We start from the raw sequence: 18,658 nt of genomic DNA, 5'->3' as shown, positions 1-18,658 counted from the left end.
AGGTTCACAGTATCAAAGTACAGAAATGGAGGGCTCCACTGGATAAATTGGTATTCAACGAGCATGACTAAGGATGCTGTATTCCCTGCCGAACCGATCTCCACATTGCAGTCCATCGCCAAGACTGGCAGTATCATTGAAAATGGTGGTCTATAACGACATCAGAGGGTTCCATACTTTATCCGGAACAGTCTATTGTATGGTACATCGTTTGGTTCATCCTCTTCAATCACATTTGAGGGCTGCAGACGCATCTTGGCCAAGCCGACGTTTCTAAAAGACGCTTTCCAGGGCAAGGTGCAGCTGATAACAGTGTGAGAGACAGGTGCTTAGCCATACACGGCGGATGGATATCCACTAGCTCCAAGGACAGTTGCATGATATCGTCGACTTGCTCAACATGGAATTAATGAGAGTAAATGTCAGAATACAATAATTAATTTTTCTGCAGTTTATAGAAATGTCGAAAATTGTCTAGGAAGGAGTCCGTAGTCCGTTGTCAGCCAATGGCTGCAAGATTAACAGATTTTCGGCGGTTCACATTTGTTTATAAATATTAATTTGTAGTTTTGCCATAAGTCCAGCAGTGCCACTAACTCTGTGCAATTCTGTTTATTTGAACCAGTTGTTTTTCACTTCGTTTCTGTATTTATTTTCAATCAGTTCTTGTTTGTTTCGATAATAAGAAATCCCGACCCATTGGCACATCTAGCATGCAATCGGGTTCAGGTTTCCAGAGGTTTTTTCCTATTTTCCATGTAGGTTTTTTATCTCTGGTTTTTCCTGAGCGGCTATGTGCATTTAGGCTTTTTCATACTTCCTGTTTTGAGTATGTTGCTTTGTATTTCACTCTCAGTATTTTTTTCAACCTGTTTACAAGTCTTTAGCTGTTGCAGTCTCCTCGTCTTCGGCCTCTATTTATTGCGGCATATTTTTTATTCATTGAGTCCAGATAGACGATTAGTAGTTCATCGATGGAGATATTTCGTACCCGTGCAATGCAGCATAACTACTAGCCTAGCTTTTTCACTCTCGTGGGGTGTGACGACCACCGCATACCGCATATTATCGCTTTTGTGTATCATTTAATTATCTATTCTCGAAGTTCAGTATAGATTGAATAATTATATGCGTTTCGAAGATTAGCATATAATTACTATCTATTCGTTACATAAGAGAATTCCTTTGATTGACGCTTGTGTCACCAGGTGTTGAATGCGTATATATTGGTGTAAAGGTCTTTTGTCTTCAGTCTCGGTCGAAACTCCACGATGTCCACACAAGTATTTTTTATGTGTATATTCTCTAAATCTTGTAAATGCAGTTTTACAGATCCTGTTTAGTCTGTTGCCTTTAGACAATGCGTTGTAAGGGGGAAATTGTGTAAATAAAAGTGGTGAGTCTTTAGAGGGTACACAGTACGCTCGTGGGGTGTGACGACCACCGCATACCGCATATTATCGCTTTTGTGTATCATTTAATTATCTATTCTCGAAGTTCAGTATAGAAAGAAGGCCAATCTAGTTTCAATGACAGAACTATTGCGCCACATCGGGACCATTTTTTTCATAAATGAAAATAACTATTTATTTATTAGGAGATGTTTTCGGTGTTTTCAATTTTCGCGGAAAGCGACTTTCTGAATGTACGGTTGTAAATGTACATGGTAAAGTACGCCAGCTACTACGAATCTCTTTTAACTGTACGTATAGAATTTTGAGTGTAAAATATTTCCGGTGCCTACTGTACAAATAATCTTTGTAATTTTAGGAAACAACCAAACTATGCATTCTCCTTTTTAATTAGAACAATTTTCAAAATTCAACTGGCATAAATCTACAAAGGTCTCGCTTATGTATCACAGGCATTGCCCTAGATTGAACACTATTCATGGCGTGACACAATTCTCATTATAATACTGATTGTATAGATACTATATTTTTTGACAGATATATGACTTTTATGAAAGTACTGTAAAACATTTTCCACGAATACTTTATTTCTGTGGAGATGTGGAGATTGCATATTTAAAAATTTACTCATCCACTCATCATTTACAGGCGATCATCGTCCGTCATACATGACATGGATGCTACTAACAATAGACTGAATGATAATTATTATACCATATTGCTATTGCTATGTGCGTTTTCGGAATAAACATCCTGGATATCGATGGACCATACCATATCGCTAACATGTTGCCTATGCAAGTCCTTGATCTTGGAAGAAGTAGGATGGAAATTCGACTACGACAGACAGCACAATTGTCATATAAGATTATGACGCAAGAGGGCGCTGTAGGATTAGTTTCCGTCTCAGGCAGGTAACGAGCAGACGGCAACTGAATGACACCCATGGTCCGTCATGCCACGTAATAGCTGTGGGAACAACACAGGTATAAAAGAAGCTTTCATATCGCACAAGCAATTATCCGACTGCTGAAGCACACAGTGGTCACTTCAGGAGCTAAGCTTTTTGTGTCACCATAAATCCCCAGAATGTACAACATTAAAAAAATATGCGCCTTTCACGTACGTACAAATCGGGGTAGTATTGAAATAAGCCTTCTCGCACTTCCCTCTTTATGGGACACCTTTGTCTTAATGTGTCAATAAAAGCATGTACTTTAAAGTGTAAGTCTCACATCAGATCACATCAGGGACCGAACAAAGCTAATGTTCCTTAGAAGATCATCAGAGATTACGTTTGGCCTTTTGTGTCAACTGGTATTGTGTGCTGTCTGTGCATTTATCATTTAACTAAATTTTATGTTCAAAATTCTTTAGTTAGTCAGTTTTTTGCTATATCAAATTTTTCTATAAATAATTCGAATTCGAATATGTTTTCGTATATAACCCATTTACTGTTTCATGATATACAAATAAAGTAAAATACAAATTTATATATAAAGAAATGAAATAATGCAAAGATTATATTTATTCAAAATCAGGCCCTTAGTATTATACGTAAACAATTGAAGCACTCTTGCACATCAGTCGCATAACTTAATAAATGAGACCTTGTTTGCAAATAATTAACAAACAAAGTGTTTTGTTAATACGGTGTGTCATCGTCGATTATTTACGTTCATGGTTTATTTTAATATCGTATGTTAACAATTCAGATGTCCGAACATATTGTACATAAGTGACATACATACTCATCTCCCTTTCTGTAAACGCAGGTCTGGACAAATTGTAAATGAATCTAAGGTGATTTTCATCACCTAAATCCAAGTGGCCATTTTTGCTCTCCCTGTCTCGTTCTCTGTGCAGGAAAAAACCAAAACCCTGAATTGGACTGACATGTTTCTTGAAACATGTTCCAGGCAAAATGGATAGGTGAGGAAGGAACACATTTTAAAGTTTGTAGTTTTATTTTACTTTCCTCGCTGCAGATTTTCATATTGCTTCAAAAATGTTTAGTGCCAGTAGGCAATATATAGGGTGATTTGTTTTTCTGGTTCCAAATTTTGCAGGATGAACCTATGCGCCTCGGGGGGTGGGGAGATATTCGGATACTCAGATTTTCCAGTGCTTTTCTGGTCTACCGCTTGTTGGGGCTCATTTTAAAGCTCTTGGATCATAAAGTTTTAACCATCTTACTTTTTTGAAAATCGAAAATCTTATTTTCCTTCATTGAAATAACAATGAGATGGCGGCCATTTTGAACTTTCAAATATCTGTAAATCTTTGGTAATTTGTTTCTGTAGTCCCAAAATTTGCAAAGTGATCCCCGATTTTTCATTTTTGACTTTGAAAGAAAATGGATGAAAGTTTTCTCACGGGAAGTTTGAGGAGAATACTACCTTAATATCAAAAAACGAATGGGTTGAAGTTCCCTTACAGTACTATAAGCAGTATTGATTTTCTTACAAGGAGACATAAGTTAAGGACGACATTTCGTCAACTGTTTGCATTGTCGTAGACTTGCTCCAAGTCTGTGGGCATATTTATATCAAAACAGAATAAATTTAAGGAATGAACCTCAGCAGACTGAAACTCTAGGTGGTATGCTGGTGCTTAGGTCGTGGAGTGAACGCCTTACCCCACAGACTTGTGAACCGTGCAGGGTTTGGGTTGCCATAAATAATTCATAATGACGTCAGTCATAAATATGCATGAGGGGCTTGCAGAGTTTCCCCTGGAGTTTGTGTTGGAATCGTGTTGCAACCACAGAATTACGTGCCATGATTCTTTATTTCACTGATTATGAAAGTTTTATTTCGAGAATGTTTCAAGTGGTAACTTTTTGACTCTTGTTTTTCAAACCGGGTAAATTATCAACTTGACTGAGTCGGACTGACAACCGTGCATGTACGGAACATGGAGGCCCATTTACCACAGCAAGTGCTATGTCGGTGTAAAGCCTAATTTCCTGATCATTTTCTGCATGCCCATGCTCATCTCTAATCGTATACCACGACAAGAAAACATCCCTCATCAAGTTTTGATAACTGTTGGATACAAATCAATAATAATAATACTTTATTGCTTGCTTGTAAATATAGGATTTACATCAAATTAGTGGTTATAAAAGTGTGATACAAAAAGAAGTTCATACTTTTCTCCGATAAAGATAAAGTAATTTAGTATAATATTAGTAGCTAATAATAAATTTAATTAGGTTTTTCTTTGTTTATATAAAGAAAAATATAATCTGCAATTAAGTTGTTCATTAAAAGATAACTCTTGTTTTGTTAGTAGAAAAATAAGCTGGTTTTCAGTTGTATCATTTTTGAAATTGATTTTACTGAAAAAGTTCTTCCTTTTGACTTTGTATTTCTGACAGACTAATAAAAAGTGTGTTTCATCTTCGATACTGTCGGTGTTACATTGATTGCAGTATCTTTCAGTAATTGGGGTTTTTGGAACAGTGTGTCTCCCTTTTTCAATTGCTAGATCATTAATCCAGCTATAACTTTTTGGTGTTTAAGTGATGGAGCTTTATCATGGAGAAATTTCATTCCATTTTCTTTAATTAAAGCACTTAAACAGTTAAACTGGTATTTATTGTCAGTGTTGTTTACTGTATTAAGATTACTTTTGGTGGTAAACAGAAGTCCGAAGTTCTTATTTACGTAATAGGCGTATGCCATCAAACGGCCAGACCGCTTGTAACACTAGAGGGCGTTTGCTTGGCCGGACAGTAACTACCTTGAAGACAAGCCAAACGACTGCGGCCAGTCTAGCATTGTCGCTATTGAAATGCCCAGAGAGAAACGGCCGTTGTATAATTGAAGCCACCGAAAACGAAATTCCTGTCCCAACTAATATGCACCTTGTACCTAGCTGTGGTTTCTTTATCAAGACATATTCGTCTTGGGTTTGTAAACAGTGGTAGACGTCTTGCAGGTCTTATCATCTTTGTACTATGGACCGAAGTATGATCGACACTATTTTAATGTAGTTTGCAGGCTTTGCCTCCAAAAAACAAAGAACGCTCCGTTTGTTCCTACCGACCTAAGAAAAATGGAAGACAAAATCGTCGACCACATCGACTCCGATAGCTTCACAATGCACCAATGCGGTAAGTATCACAATTTATATAACACGTTTTACACATAAAGAAACTTTCCATTGGCTACAATCAACATCTGCGTTCGGCGGGTCAAAACAGTGAAACGCCTATTGATATTTCTTCCACATTGAGGCCAACTATATAGTCCATACATTCCCAACGTCATGAATAATTGCCTGGAACTCATACACTTACGGATTACACTCGATACAATTTCACTTTTTCACCTTCGAGAAAATGCTCTGTACAAAATACATTCGAAAAACTTTTATTAAGTCGCCTACAAAATCTTGAGACTGTACTGGTGTGCTAAAGATTACCTCTAACAGTCGGAATAGTGGTGCTCTGTAGGCAGCATAAGCTTACATGTCAAAACATATTCATCAGCGATATGACAAGTCAAACATCGAACTGACATATTGTCGGACTGTTTGGTTAACCTGTCAACACAAGTACTTAGGGTTAACACTCCCTGTCTGTAAGAGGCGAGCGATGACATTTGCTTCACGAGGTCGGGACTAAACTGTGAAAATTTTACAGAAGTAAATTATGTAAATACAAAGCTTGAGGTGTTACCAACCTATTGCGATATGGCCTGGTAATTTGGTGATGTGGATTCGTCGAAGAAAGTCTGTAGCAGAGCGTCCAAATAGTCTGTGCTGGCTCACATGACACTTGATGCAAATATTCAAAGCTCTGATAAATGTCCCCAGCGGGTTTTATTTATAGACGCCCTTCACGGATTCGGTGTTGCAAAGACTGTCAGGAGGGGCCATACTACCGTTAAAATGTGACTAATTAACATAACAACAGCAAGCTTTTCAATTTCTTGATAATTTCTCGGTGGCATACATGCTGATTTGTCGTACAATTTACCACAACTTATAACCAAATACCAGTTCGCTCTCAATAATACATTACGAACCATTGAGAAAAACTCATTTTTATTTCAACAGTTACTATTACTCTTAATAACATTACGCATATAAATTATACGTGTGATAATGCTAATTTTGTTCTGTAAGTAAAGTTTATTCAAATCTGCCAAATTTCCCAATAAGAGCTTGAAGTTACAGCATCGATATGAAATACTGATTGCAGGACATATAAATTATCAGAAAAAGTCAAAATTTCAGCGGTAGCACATTCACTTCTCTCGTTTCTAGTGAAAGAAAGAGATCAAAGACCACTCATTATCTTCGACTTAGACTAACTGTAAGAATTTTTCCTGAAATTCTTGGGCGATATCATTCGGGGTTTTTTCAATACCATATAATACTGCCATTTAACACGTTGCAGTACAAAACAATACATTACAGTATCAAAATGAAAAAGCTTCATATTACCTTCGATGCTTAAGGCAACTCCTGTTAATCATTGCATTATATGTTCTCCTCAAATAGCGCTTACAAAATCTTCAATTTTCATGTTATTCTTTATAGCTTTGATACAAGTTAATTCTTCAATTAACAATCTCCATATATTACTTTCGTTTATGATTCTTGCTAGCTTTGTAAACACAAAATGTTGCCACAATTACTATTAAATTAAGTAGTTCAAGTCTGTCTCATTCTAGCATGTATCCCCATAAAACATGCTTCCACATCAACTTTATATTGGTATTATACATTCTGTTAATCAAGTCATTCAACTTTCTCCAAACTGTCTTATAACAGGACAATAAAACAGAAAGTGTGAACAGTCCTCAATACATTTGCATGTTTTACATTCTGGATACTCCACTTTCCTCCATTTCCAGAGATTTAATCCATGTGGAATTCTGTCATATAACAGGAAATAATTGAATCGGGCAATTTTTTTAACTAGCATGTTTGTCATTTTTAATGTCATTATTAAAGACCAGTTTAAGCCATCGATCTCACACCTATTTGCCCAAATCGTCGACACATGCGATTTTACTGCTACTTTGCGAACAAAATTCCAGTAAAAAATCTTTACATGAAAACATATTTATGTCTTTATATTTTCTCATATAGTCTTTCATCATTGTTGGCCTCTTACCCCGATATACACAGAGACAGTTTTTTGCCAACATCATACACTTCTTCCTTTCATATGGTATTAATTTTTTCAATGTTACGTAATGCATTATCCACTTTCTTTTGTTTTTTAATTTTTCAAGTAGATAATTTTGTTTGATAAAATTACCATTTTGAAACAAATCTGAGACATACAGAATATCGCTATCAATCCATTCAGGATAAAAAGACTCTGTTATTACATGTTATGTGGCGATTTCCCCAAATTATTTGCTCGCCAATGCTATATGGAGACACTTTGAATTTGTCATTGGGAGTAATTTCGTACCAGCTGCACGGTAAGTACATCTCTCTAGAATTTTGGTATGTTTTTTCGTTATGTACGTCAGGTTTCTTTTGTCGAGATTATAAGAAAAAATGTTTGAAATGCCCCCAAATTCGTTGACGGCTTTCCAAGAATCACAGCTGCTATTCCTGAGCCGTTCCACCCATCTACATTTAAGTGCTTTTACCATTGCTTTAACATCAACCATTTGAATTCCTCCATTTTCAAATTTGTTAATAACAATATCCTTCTTAATCTTTCCCTTTTTCCCTCCCCATAAAAAAATTTGAAACATACAACTTAATTTTTATCACAACTGGAAGTTGTGATATAGGGTTAGTTTCAACCGGTGTCAGACGTCGTCCATTTTCCGTAAACGACAAAAAGTCAAAAACCGCTGGACAGACTGCATTGATATTTGGTACCGATATTCAAACTGGTTCAAAGGTTCTGATTCCGAAAAATGGAGCCAAACGGAGCAGCGGTTAGATAGTTTTGGGAAATTTCTAACCCCCCCCCCCCACCTGTTAACTAATTGATTTTAGGGGTCTTTCATATATGTAGTTTTGGAATGTACACCAATCCTGCATTGTGGACTATTTAATGAGTTGTGGAACAGATATGAGGTTTAGATGAATGTTAGAAATATGCAGGATGGCTGATTCAAAGTATCAGAGATTTTCATGCGCTCTTGATAATAAAATTGATAAAAAACAACATATTTAATGTTTTAGATTTCTCACATTTGTTATGACCCTTAACATTACAGACTTGATGACATAACTAGCTGCTGGACCTGTTTACTGGCGCATTGATTTAAAGACAAAGATCGTTTTATTTTGTGATAAGGACGTGTGATTTCGTAAAACCACAGTCCCTCCACAACTGTGGTAAAACATAGTCTATTAGCCTGGAAATGTGATTTTGCGAATATTGTTTACCCCACTGACAACAGTGTGGTTTGAAAATGGCTGGAATTCGCTACTTCGGGACTTTGTTTTGTGTGTGCATTTGGATAAAAAACGTGTATGGTGTGATCAATCCGTTCAATGAGAGAACAAAGGACTCTTACAGCAGCACATAAATGAACTGCAGACCAACTTTGATAAGCCCTCCAATCTTCCAATATCCCTTGGAAAACTCCAAGGTACTTTGGTCAGAAACATACACTGTGCCTGCTGTGCTATCTCCATTCGATCTCCCTATGCAAGCTTCTGAATGGATCAAACCATTTTGCGCCAGTTTACAGCTACCTGGCTGTTTGATATCAGTGTATTCAACGAAGCTCATGGCAGCAAGCTTCTGAATGGATCAAACCATTTTGCGCCAGTTTACAGCTACCTGGCTGTTTGATATCAGTGTATTCAACGAAGCTCATTGCACACTTGTTATATATTACAAAACAATAGGACACTGGAGGTCCCGAGACAGTATGTATGTGTGTATGTATGTACTGGTATGTACGTATGTACAGTATGTCCGTCAACATCAAATACACGCAAACCGCTGCACGTTTCAGCTTGGTATTTGGTGTGTGGATGCATCCTGGGCTATAGATGGGATTTTGTTCAAATGAAGTTTGCATTGCCAAATTATGCAAATGAGCTTAAAAATGTGAAAATGGTCAAGAATTAATAACTCTAGAACCGCTGTTTTGATTGCTTTGAAAATTTGTGTGCAAGTACCTTAGGTGAACTTTATACAGTTTTATGAATATTGTGATGATATCTTTAATTTTTTTGGTGATTTTTCTCATTTTCAGTAAAAATTCTTCTCTGAAACTGCCAGCCCAATCGCTTTCAAATTTAGGTTGGATCTTTGCGCAGGTGTTACTCTTGTAATTTGTTGAAATTATGACGAAATTTGGAAAATTACTATTTTGGAGCAATTTTGTCATTTTTGGTCAAAAAATCTTAAACTGTATTTTCTTTTTAAAATCCCTGGACAGGCAGCTTTTATATTTGGTACACAGATGTACAGAGATGACAATAGTTAGATATGTAGAAATTGTCCTGAAATATACAAATTTGTATTTTTAAGACAATATTGTCATTTTTGGTCAAGAAAACTTGTTCTCAAAATAACTTGTTTGATAGCTTTGTAATTTGGGATGTTATTAGATAAATTTTCTGCTCAAAGTGATGGGAACCCCCCATATTTGTATAGTTTAGGTAATTTTCTCAGTTTGTGACCTTAAATGACCTACACCAACCCAGGATATATTATGAGACAGTTTTGAAGGCTGTGAACATAATTTTGTCATATTTGGTATCAATTTGTAGGAAAATTTGATTGAGAAAACAAAGCTGAGGTAAATTTTTCATTGCGGACCAATTTTTGCAACTTTTCTATGTAAGACATACAAGAACTGAGGAGAAATTTGGATCCAGGATAATTCCAGATGTTGTAATCATCGGCCACAGTGGAAGGCATTTCTATGGAACGCCGTAGCTGTCATAAATGCATTTTAAGCATATTATCTTTTCCAATTTCAGAACATGATTCGCATTTTCATAATATGCTAGACATTACTCCCACGTCACTATGCATTGAGATGAACATTTTGACATTTACAATAACGTTATTGGCATTCAATAAATCATGTTAGGCATTTGCAATACATTTGTACGCATCCAGTTAATCATATGCTAGGCATTACTCTTACGGCATTAAGCATTGAGATGGTCATGTAAGGCATTTGCAATGGCATTATTCGCATTCAGTTAATCATGTTAAGCATTTGCAAAAGCATCATTCGCATTTAGTTGATTATGTTTGGCATTTTAAGCAACATCATTTGCATTTAGTTAATCATGATAGGCATTCACAATAGCTTTGTAGGCATTCAGTTATTTATATTGGCATTTTCATAAATGTTACAGAAAATTTAGTTTACTGTTAAATGCATTCAGTTTGTTATTTTAGGCATTTCAAACACTGATATAACCATTTTTTTTAATTGTAAGCATTTTTATTACTGTTATATCCTTGTGACTGATTTTTAGGCATTTATTTGGTCATTTTACGAACATTTAACAATTTGATAGGCTTTTAATTAATTATTTTACCACTTTACAAACGTTGGAGTCATGTAAGTAATGATTTTAAGAATCAGCGAGATTTTTAAGGCGTTTCATCTATTATGACAGGTATTTGTAATAATGTAAAAGTTACTATAGACACTTCGCCATTTATCTTAGGCATTAGCAATACAGGCCTTGGCAATAGCTTTGCACACAAGTATGACATCATGGTTGGTATTTTTAACATTCCGTTGAAGTATCTTTTTTTCAAGGAGGGATGACCTCTAACCTCAAATGATTCTATTTTCCGAGTGACCTCTGAACCCAAATGAGTCATTCGCGAAAAATGATCAGATCAACTAACAAAACGTATGAAATATCTTCTTTTAGGCTTTCACATGGTTGACACTTTATTTTGTGACTCTCAGACAGGAATCACCACATGTAAGTCACATGAAAAGAATATAAATGATTTTCCAACAATGCATTGCTTTCACAGCAAGTGTAAGCTCACTGTACTGACCTAGAACTGAACTGATACTAATATCTATTCAAAATGAAGACGATGGCGGAGATTCTTGCCTCTCATAACCTTGGGACGTAATTGATACTTTTGAGGGACATCTTGTGGTATCTCGATCTCGATCTTGTGGTATACAAAGGTCAACGACATAACAGTGAGAAAATACTGGACATAAGAACACACACGAAAACCACAGATAAGCTTACGTTTCAATTCCTACATAGAACATCATGCCATCCAAACTCTACCTTTAAAGGCCTGATCGAAGGCGAAACACTAAGGTACATCAGAACTTGCAACAATGAGAATGACTTTAGTGCTAAAGTCAATTCATTCAATGCAAGATTAGTTGAACGTGGCTACAAACAGGATGAAATCTCTAGAATTTACATCACAAACAAAGTTCGCCACCAGAATTACGCAATTACAACACCAGCGAACAAAAAACAGAACGAAAAACACACTTGTGTTCACAACAAGATATAGCCCATACATAAAGACAAGTGTGAAAACTGGGATCACATAGAAAAGGACGAAACATTAAGGAATTTATTTCCTAAACAACCGATCATCGCTCACAAAGAAATACGAACATAAGCGACACACTGATTAAGGCTAAAAAACCATTGCATTAGAAACAAGTCAATGAACGAACGAACACATTACGATCCAAACATAAGCATTCTGGCTTCACTGCTAGAAGCACAGGAGATCAACAATATCGACATGACATAAAACAAAAAAGATATGCACATATCTTAGGCGACTGAGGAAGAGACCACTCTGGTTTCGAAACGTGGGGATAAAAAAGAGTCACCGCTGTCAAGAACACATCTGACTGCGCCCACGTCTCGCCATGGCTTATTTTAAAATTAACGACTCGTTTGTTAATTTCCACACTAACAGCCAAAACACAACTCAGACACTAAACACACCAAAGCACATACAAGACGAGGTGGCTGATGTGTGAAGCCACTTTCCCTTTATTACACGGCGGCGTCGATCACCTTCACTTTCCTGTGTTTCTGCTTGAATATACGCCTGGCATAACTGTTTAAGACGTATCTGGAGACCCATTGTGCAAACTCCCAGTCGCATGAGTTGGCCCTCACTCATATCAATCAATCAATCTTTATTTACTCGACACATACTAACAGAGAGTATGGTATGGTACATCAAGATGTGTTACAAATGTAAGTGAACAATACTCATAGATGGAACAAGCGTTGGATCGATTCGCTCAGCTTCAAAATTCGAAGCCAAAGTACTGAGAGACATTTGTTCGAGGATTCGTTTCATGGCCATGGCGAAAAGTTCGAGCTCAATGCGTACAATATCATGCGAATGCCCGTTGGAGACGATAGCAGTAAAAGTGGGTTAAAAGTGCGCGGAATTCGCGGGAGCGCTCTGTTGTTTCGGACCTATTGCGCAGACTCGGAGTTGAGAACAGCGCCCTCACAAATGGGCTCTACAATGATGAAAATGCCTAAGACGATGAGCTGAATGACTTTGACTGTATTGTGCAAGCCTACCATTGACATGGTAATGGGTTGGTCAATCTAAAATAACAGAACAGCGCCCGCACAGTACTATAACAGTATTGCAAATGCCGAAAGTGAACAATCGAGTGCCTTCAACAATCACCTTAATTGTCTATAACACTGTTTGAAATGCCTAACATGATCGTTTAAATGTCAGTAATGTTATTGCGAATGCCTAAAATGATAATTTCAATGCCTATAACATTGTTTGAAATGCCTTACACGATCAGTTGAATGTCAGTAATGTTATTGCAAATGCCTAAAATGATAATTTCAATGCCTATAACATTGTTTGAAATGCCTTACACGATCAGTTGAATGTCAGTTATGTTATTGCGAATGCCTAAAATGATAATTTCAATGCCTATAACATTGTTTGAAATGCCTTACACGATCAGTTGAATGTCAGTAATGTTATTGCAAATGCCAAAAATGATAATTTCGATGCCTATAACATTGTTTGAAATGCCTTACACGATCAGTTGAATGTCAGTAATGTTATTGCGAATCCAAATGATAATTTCAATGCCTATAACATTGTTTGAAATGCCTTACACGATCAGTTGAATGTCAGTAATGTTATTGCGAATCCCTAAAATGATAATTTCAATGCCTATAACATTGTTTGAAATGCCTTACACGATCAGTTGAATGTCAGTAATGTTATTGCGAATGCCTAAAATGATAATTTCAATGCCTATAACATTGTTTGAAATGCCTTACACGATCAGTTGAATGTCAGTAATGTTATTGCAAATGCCTAAAATGATAATCTCAATGCAGAGTGACGTAAGAGTAATGCCTAATATGTTCTAAAAATGCATACAAGTTCTGAAAATGGGAAAGAGAATATGTTTAAAATGCATTTATGATAGCTACGGCGTTCCATACATTTCACTATCTGTAACTAACTTAAGTGCTGTTTACATTAGAATGATAACGCTCATCCATTGTAATTAAAAACTACCCAAGGTTGTAAATATATTTCCTGTCATCTGGCGTTATGTAATACCAAGGGATGGAACATTTGATATTCAGGAGGGAGTAGGGTCTAGAAGATTGATGAGTTAGCATTACATTTTTACCAGATCCCTTGTACATTTTTTTACACCCACCTTTTCTTTTTATTGAGCCTTCTCTGTCTATTTTTTGTTGTTGACATTTGCTTATGCGTTTAGGATCTGCTTGTCCCATTGCTATAGAAGTCGATATGCATGTTTCCAAAGATGACCTCCAGTACCTACCTTTCAGACCTTATTTGCTTTTGTCATTCTTGTTTTTCCTGGTTTAAATATTTCTCGAATAGACCAATTCAAACTGAATGTGAGCACACTGTCCTTGACGGTATTTTTTACAAAATACTACCTGCTTGATTTTTTAATACTGTTCAGTGTTTATATATTGAATAAATTTTGTTTACCCATTCTTGTCCCATGTCACTTTTTCCCCAGCTGTCAGCTACAAATGCAAGGTGGCTATTCTTTAACATTTGAAGTGCAGGTACAATCAACAACTTCTCCTCTATGTCAGTATGTAGAGATAACCCATTCAAACTCCTATATGGCCAAGAGTATATGTGCCAGTGAAAACTCTTCTTATAGGTTTGAGATTGTCTGTCTGTAAGTTGGTCTGTATGTATATGATGTGTGGGTGTGTGTACTGACAAACTCCAAACCCACAGCACCTACCCATTCAGTATTTCATGTACAGATGTACCCAGAGATAGAGTAGTTTCACAATGTGCCAGTTGTGATCAAGTGCCATTGGCGCTATTTCTTTATTACATCATTTGGTGTGTCAATCATAGATGACAAGTATGTTATTTTCGACATGGCTAGACATTTGATAACTGTGGTCTTCCCAAAAATTGACAAAAATCTTTTTTTCCATGAGTTCAAAAGAATTTCGATATTTTTAATTTTTTGTCCCAATTTCGTTTTAGTATTTTTTCTTTACGTATGCTCGAAGTATACTCCCAGTGCTTTGATTGGTTTTGTCGGCCACGGAATCAGACCAAGATCATTTCTTGTTTTCTATCTTCCCAATGTCATAGCTTCTGTTTTATCTCTAGTTAATTTCAAGCCAGAGTGCTTCCCATACTCATCAATCAGGTTCAGTAATCACATGAGAGACCTTTCTTTGCTTATGTAAACCTACATATCCACAGCCAATTGCGTAATTTTTATTGTTCTATCTTTTACTTTGAAACCTATTTCACCATCATTCCTAATCGATTGCGCAAGAATTTCTGCCACTATTAAAAATAGTAGTACTGAAAGAGGACATCCCTGTCTGATGCCTCTTTGGAGCTTAAAAGTTGGTGATATCCAGCCATTATTTATGATGGAGCTGTTGGAGTGAAAATAAATTGTCTTAATCCAATGAATGAAGGATCGTCCCAATCCGAATTTTTCTAATGCTAGAAACATGAAATTGTGTTCCACAGTGTTGAATGCTTTGCAGAAGTCTAGAAACAATATAGTTCCTCCCTTTTTTTGCTTGTCAGAGAAGTCAATGACGTCTTGAATAAGCCTGACGTTTTGACCACTAAAACGTCCTTTAATATAACCAACTTGGTCAGGATTAATCAACTTAGGTAACACCTTTTTAAATCTATTAGCTAAAGCGCATGACAAAATTTTGTAATCGTGGTTAAGTAAAGAAATGGGCCTCCAATTTGTTAGGTTAAGCCTAGAATCTTTTTTGTGTATTAATGTTATAATACCATTACCCTGAGAACTGGCTAGCATACCCTTATTACAACCTTCATTGAATGCATCTACAACTGTCGCACTTAGAATATTCCAAAAGACCCTATAGAATTCTATTGAAATTCCATCCAGTCCTGGTGTTTTATTGTTTTTCATATTATACATGGCTGTTAGGCATTCCCCTTCTGTTATTCTTCCTTCACACAATAATGCTTCACTTTATATCATTAAAGTAATGTCTTACTGTGTTATTATCAACACCTTGTGACTTATAGAGTTCCTCAAAAAGTGACTTTTCTGCAGCCAATATTTCGTCAATCTTGGTAATAACTTTGTCATTTATCATCAATTTACTTATATGTTTTTCCCTAGATCTTTTCTTTTCCAAACTCAAAAAGTAGCGACTGTTTCTTTCACCTTCCTCATACCACTTCACTCTAGATCTAATTTGAATCCCTCGCAGTTGATTTACATATACCTGAGTTAATTCCGTCTTTTTGTCTTCATATGTTTTTAATAATTCATCCCTTGGACTGTTATCTCTGAGTAAGTTCTTGTATTATTGTTTGCCTCTTTTTTCTATTTTTTTCTCTTTCCCTTCCATATCTAATACTTGCTTCTCTAACTTTAACCTTTATTAGGTCTAATAGATTCCTCTTGTCACATATTTTTTTATCATTTATTATCGCTTGTGTTATAATCTGACTTATTATTTTTTTGTAATTTTCTTCTTTGAGAAAACTCGTATTGAGTTTCCAATACCCTGGACCATTAATACTTTTAACTGATTTTTAACGAAATGGCATTATGGTCTGTTCTAATGGCTGGACGAATATCCACTGAATTAACATTGGAAATTAATTCTTGACGAAGTAACCAATAATCAAGTCGACTGGCAAGACCGTATTTCACTTGTCTCCATGTAAACTGAGATTTTTCTGGATTTAACTCTCGCCAGACATCACATAAATTGAATGATTTCAACACTTTACAGAGTTTATTTGATTTAACTGAGTGACATTTGGTGCCAACTGTATCAGACTGAGGTTCTAACACATATTAAAGTCGCCTCGACAACATAATCATCGCTGTTTTCATGTTTTTGGATCCAACTAATTAATGGAGTGAAAAAGCACTCCCTCTCTTTAGATTGATTTGGTGCGTAAATATTTACTATGGTAAATACTTCACCATTAATTTCAAGAGATACAAGCACCTTTCTACCATATTGATCTCTTTTTGTACACTTTATCTCATAATCTAACTTATCGTCCATAATTATCGACACCCCTTTACTGTGATTTGTACCAAATGAGTGAAACATTTTTCCTTTCCATTCTTTTTCAATTTGATCCTGAATCTGCTCGTCCCAGTAAGTTTCTTGTGAAGGTAACACTTGTGGTTTTTGGTCTCTACACCATCGAAATATTTTATGCCTTTTCTCTGGTCCCCTTAGACCCCTGCAGTTCAACGACAAGAAGTGTATGCTATTTAAGCCCATAATAGGAGAAGAAAAAGAACTTCATTTAATTTACTACTTATCGCCTACGTTTAGTTTTCTTCCGCTTCCTTGTTTCTTTACGTGTTCTTTGAGAGCCACCACGACTGTCTTTAGCGCGAATTGTTGATGCTGAACTTTCATTGTCCGAATCTAACACATCTTCATCCGACACCTGGGTAGAAGTCGATAGTTCTGTCGATGTACTGATGTGTTTGCCTTTGGAGTCACTTGCAATGTCTGTGATTGGTGTCTTGCTCGTCGCCTGTGGCCCGCCGACAAAAGCTGTAATTTTCGGCTGTATGGACGGCTCTTTCTTTGCCTTATTTTCCTTATCTATACTCCTGTCATCTGCACCGTGTACCCTTGTAGCCTCTCCTTCTCTGGCTTCCGTTCCAGTTGTTTCCTCAGTCGAGTATCTACCCGCTTGCTGCATGACGGGTGACTGGGTTGGACATTGCGCTCTTATATGCCCATTTTCTTTACATAGTCTGCACACAATGGAGCTACGACATTCTGATTTTCGATGCCCGCTTTTCAAGTAGTTGTATCAGTAAGGTTCTGCCGTTGTGTCCGTTTCACCCAGGGGCTTACAACAGATTTACCAGAAAGGAACCCATTCTGATTTGCCAGTCTGATGGTATAGCCTGTTTGAGCTTCTCGACAAACACAAAGCGCTCTCCATTATCAATGCTTGTAAGCCTCCCATCTATTCTCCATTTAGCTCTTACTATCGCTTTAACTTTCATTCCAAGTTCATCAATATTTCGGTTGAATGACGGATAATGTTATTAACAGTACTAGAGTTTACAGATTCAGAAAAATTATAAGCTACATTGACGAAAATTGAGTATTATTCCTTGAATATAGCATACATTGTAAAGTGATGGCCGAGTATAGTTCCACGGTTTATGACTATAAGGTACGGACCGTTATACCTCGTTTTTAATGGTCGGAATTAAATAGGGACGTGTCAACTTTTTTTATCAGTTCAAGCCACTCTAATACATGATCTCACTTTTTTTATCAAATTTGCCGCAAGGAACGTCTTTGTTACCTTGACCTTCCATTTCCTATATCCAATGGTGCGTTCTACCTTTGCACTCATATCAGTATTATACTGGCACGCCAAATCCACCACGGCTAACTTGATGAGTACGTAATAGCGCCCTCTATGTCAGGGACACTGACAAATCAGCACATTGTAAGCTCTGTTAAAATCCTATCTGCTTGCAGTAAGTAGCAAAATGAAGCGAATTCGGATAATGTTTATTTTGAAGGCCCATGATCTGCAACTCTGCGATTTGTCTAACTTCAAGGTACCTCCAATTTACTCAGATATCCATTGCTATCTACAAATTGAACGATATGGTCATTAACTATGCCTCAACAACATTTGCTTGTGGCAGAATAGGTAAGAAATTTAAAGACTTTTGTTCAGTTTAAATTTCCCGCCATTTTCAACATTTTGCCATATTATGTGAAAAACGGAGAATTTTTTGTCAAAGTGGGAT

At 36.5% G+C, this 18,658-nt stretch overlaps 1 protein-coding gene across 1 annotated transcript in view; it reads left to right on the top strand.

Moving 5' to 3' along the window:
• The first annotated feature begins 5,154 nt into the window (after positions 1-5,154).
• The window catches only part of LOC139134743 (prestin-like), a 61,027-nt gene continuing 47,523 nt past the window's right edge, over positions 5,155-18,658 (top strand). The window contains exon 1 of the mRNA XM_070701763.1: positions 5,155-5,532. Within this exon, the coding sequence (XP_070557864.1) occupies positions 5,475-5,532 (58 nt within the window). The 5' untranslated portion in view covers positions 5,155-5,474. The remainder of the gene's footprint in view (positions 5,533-18,658) is intronic.

This window comes from Ptychodera flava, chromosome 6 (assembly GCF_041260155.1).
Source record: "Ptychodera flava strain L36383 chromosome 6, AS_Pfla_20210202, whole genome shotgun sequence".
NCBI classification, from domain to species: Eukaryota; Metazoa; Hemichordata; class Enteropneusta; family Ptychoderidae; genus Ptychodera; species Ptychodera flava.
Note: the sequence above shows the minus strand (reverse complement) of the source record. Positions and strands in the feature narration are given on the sequence as shown.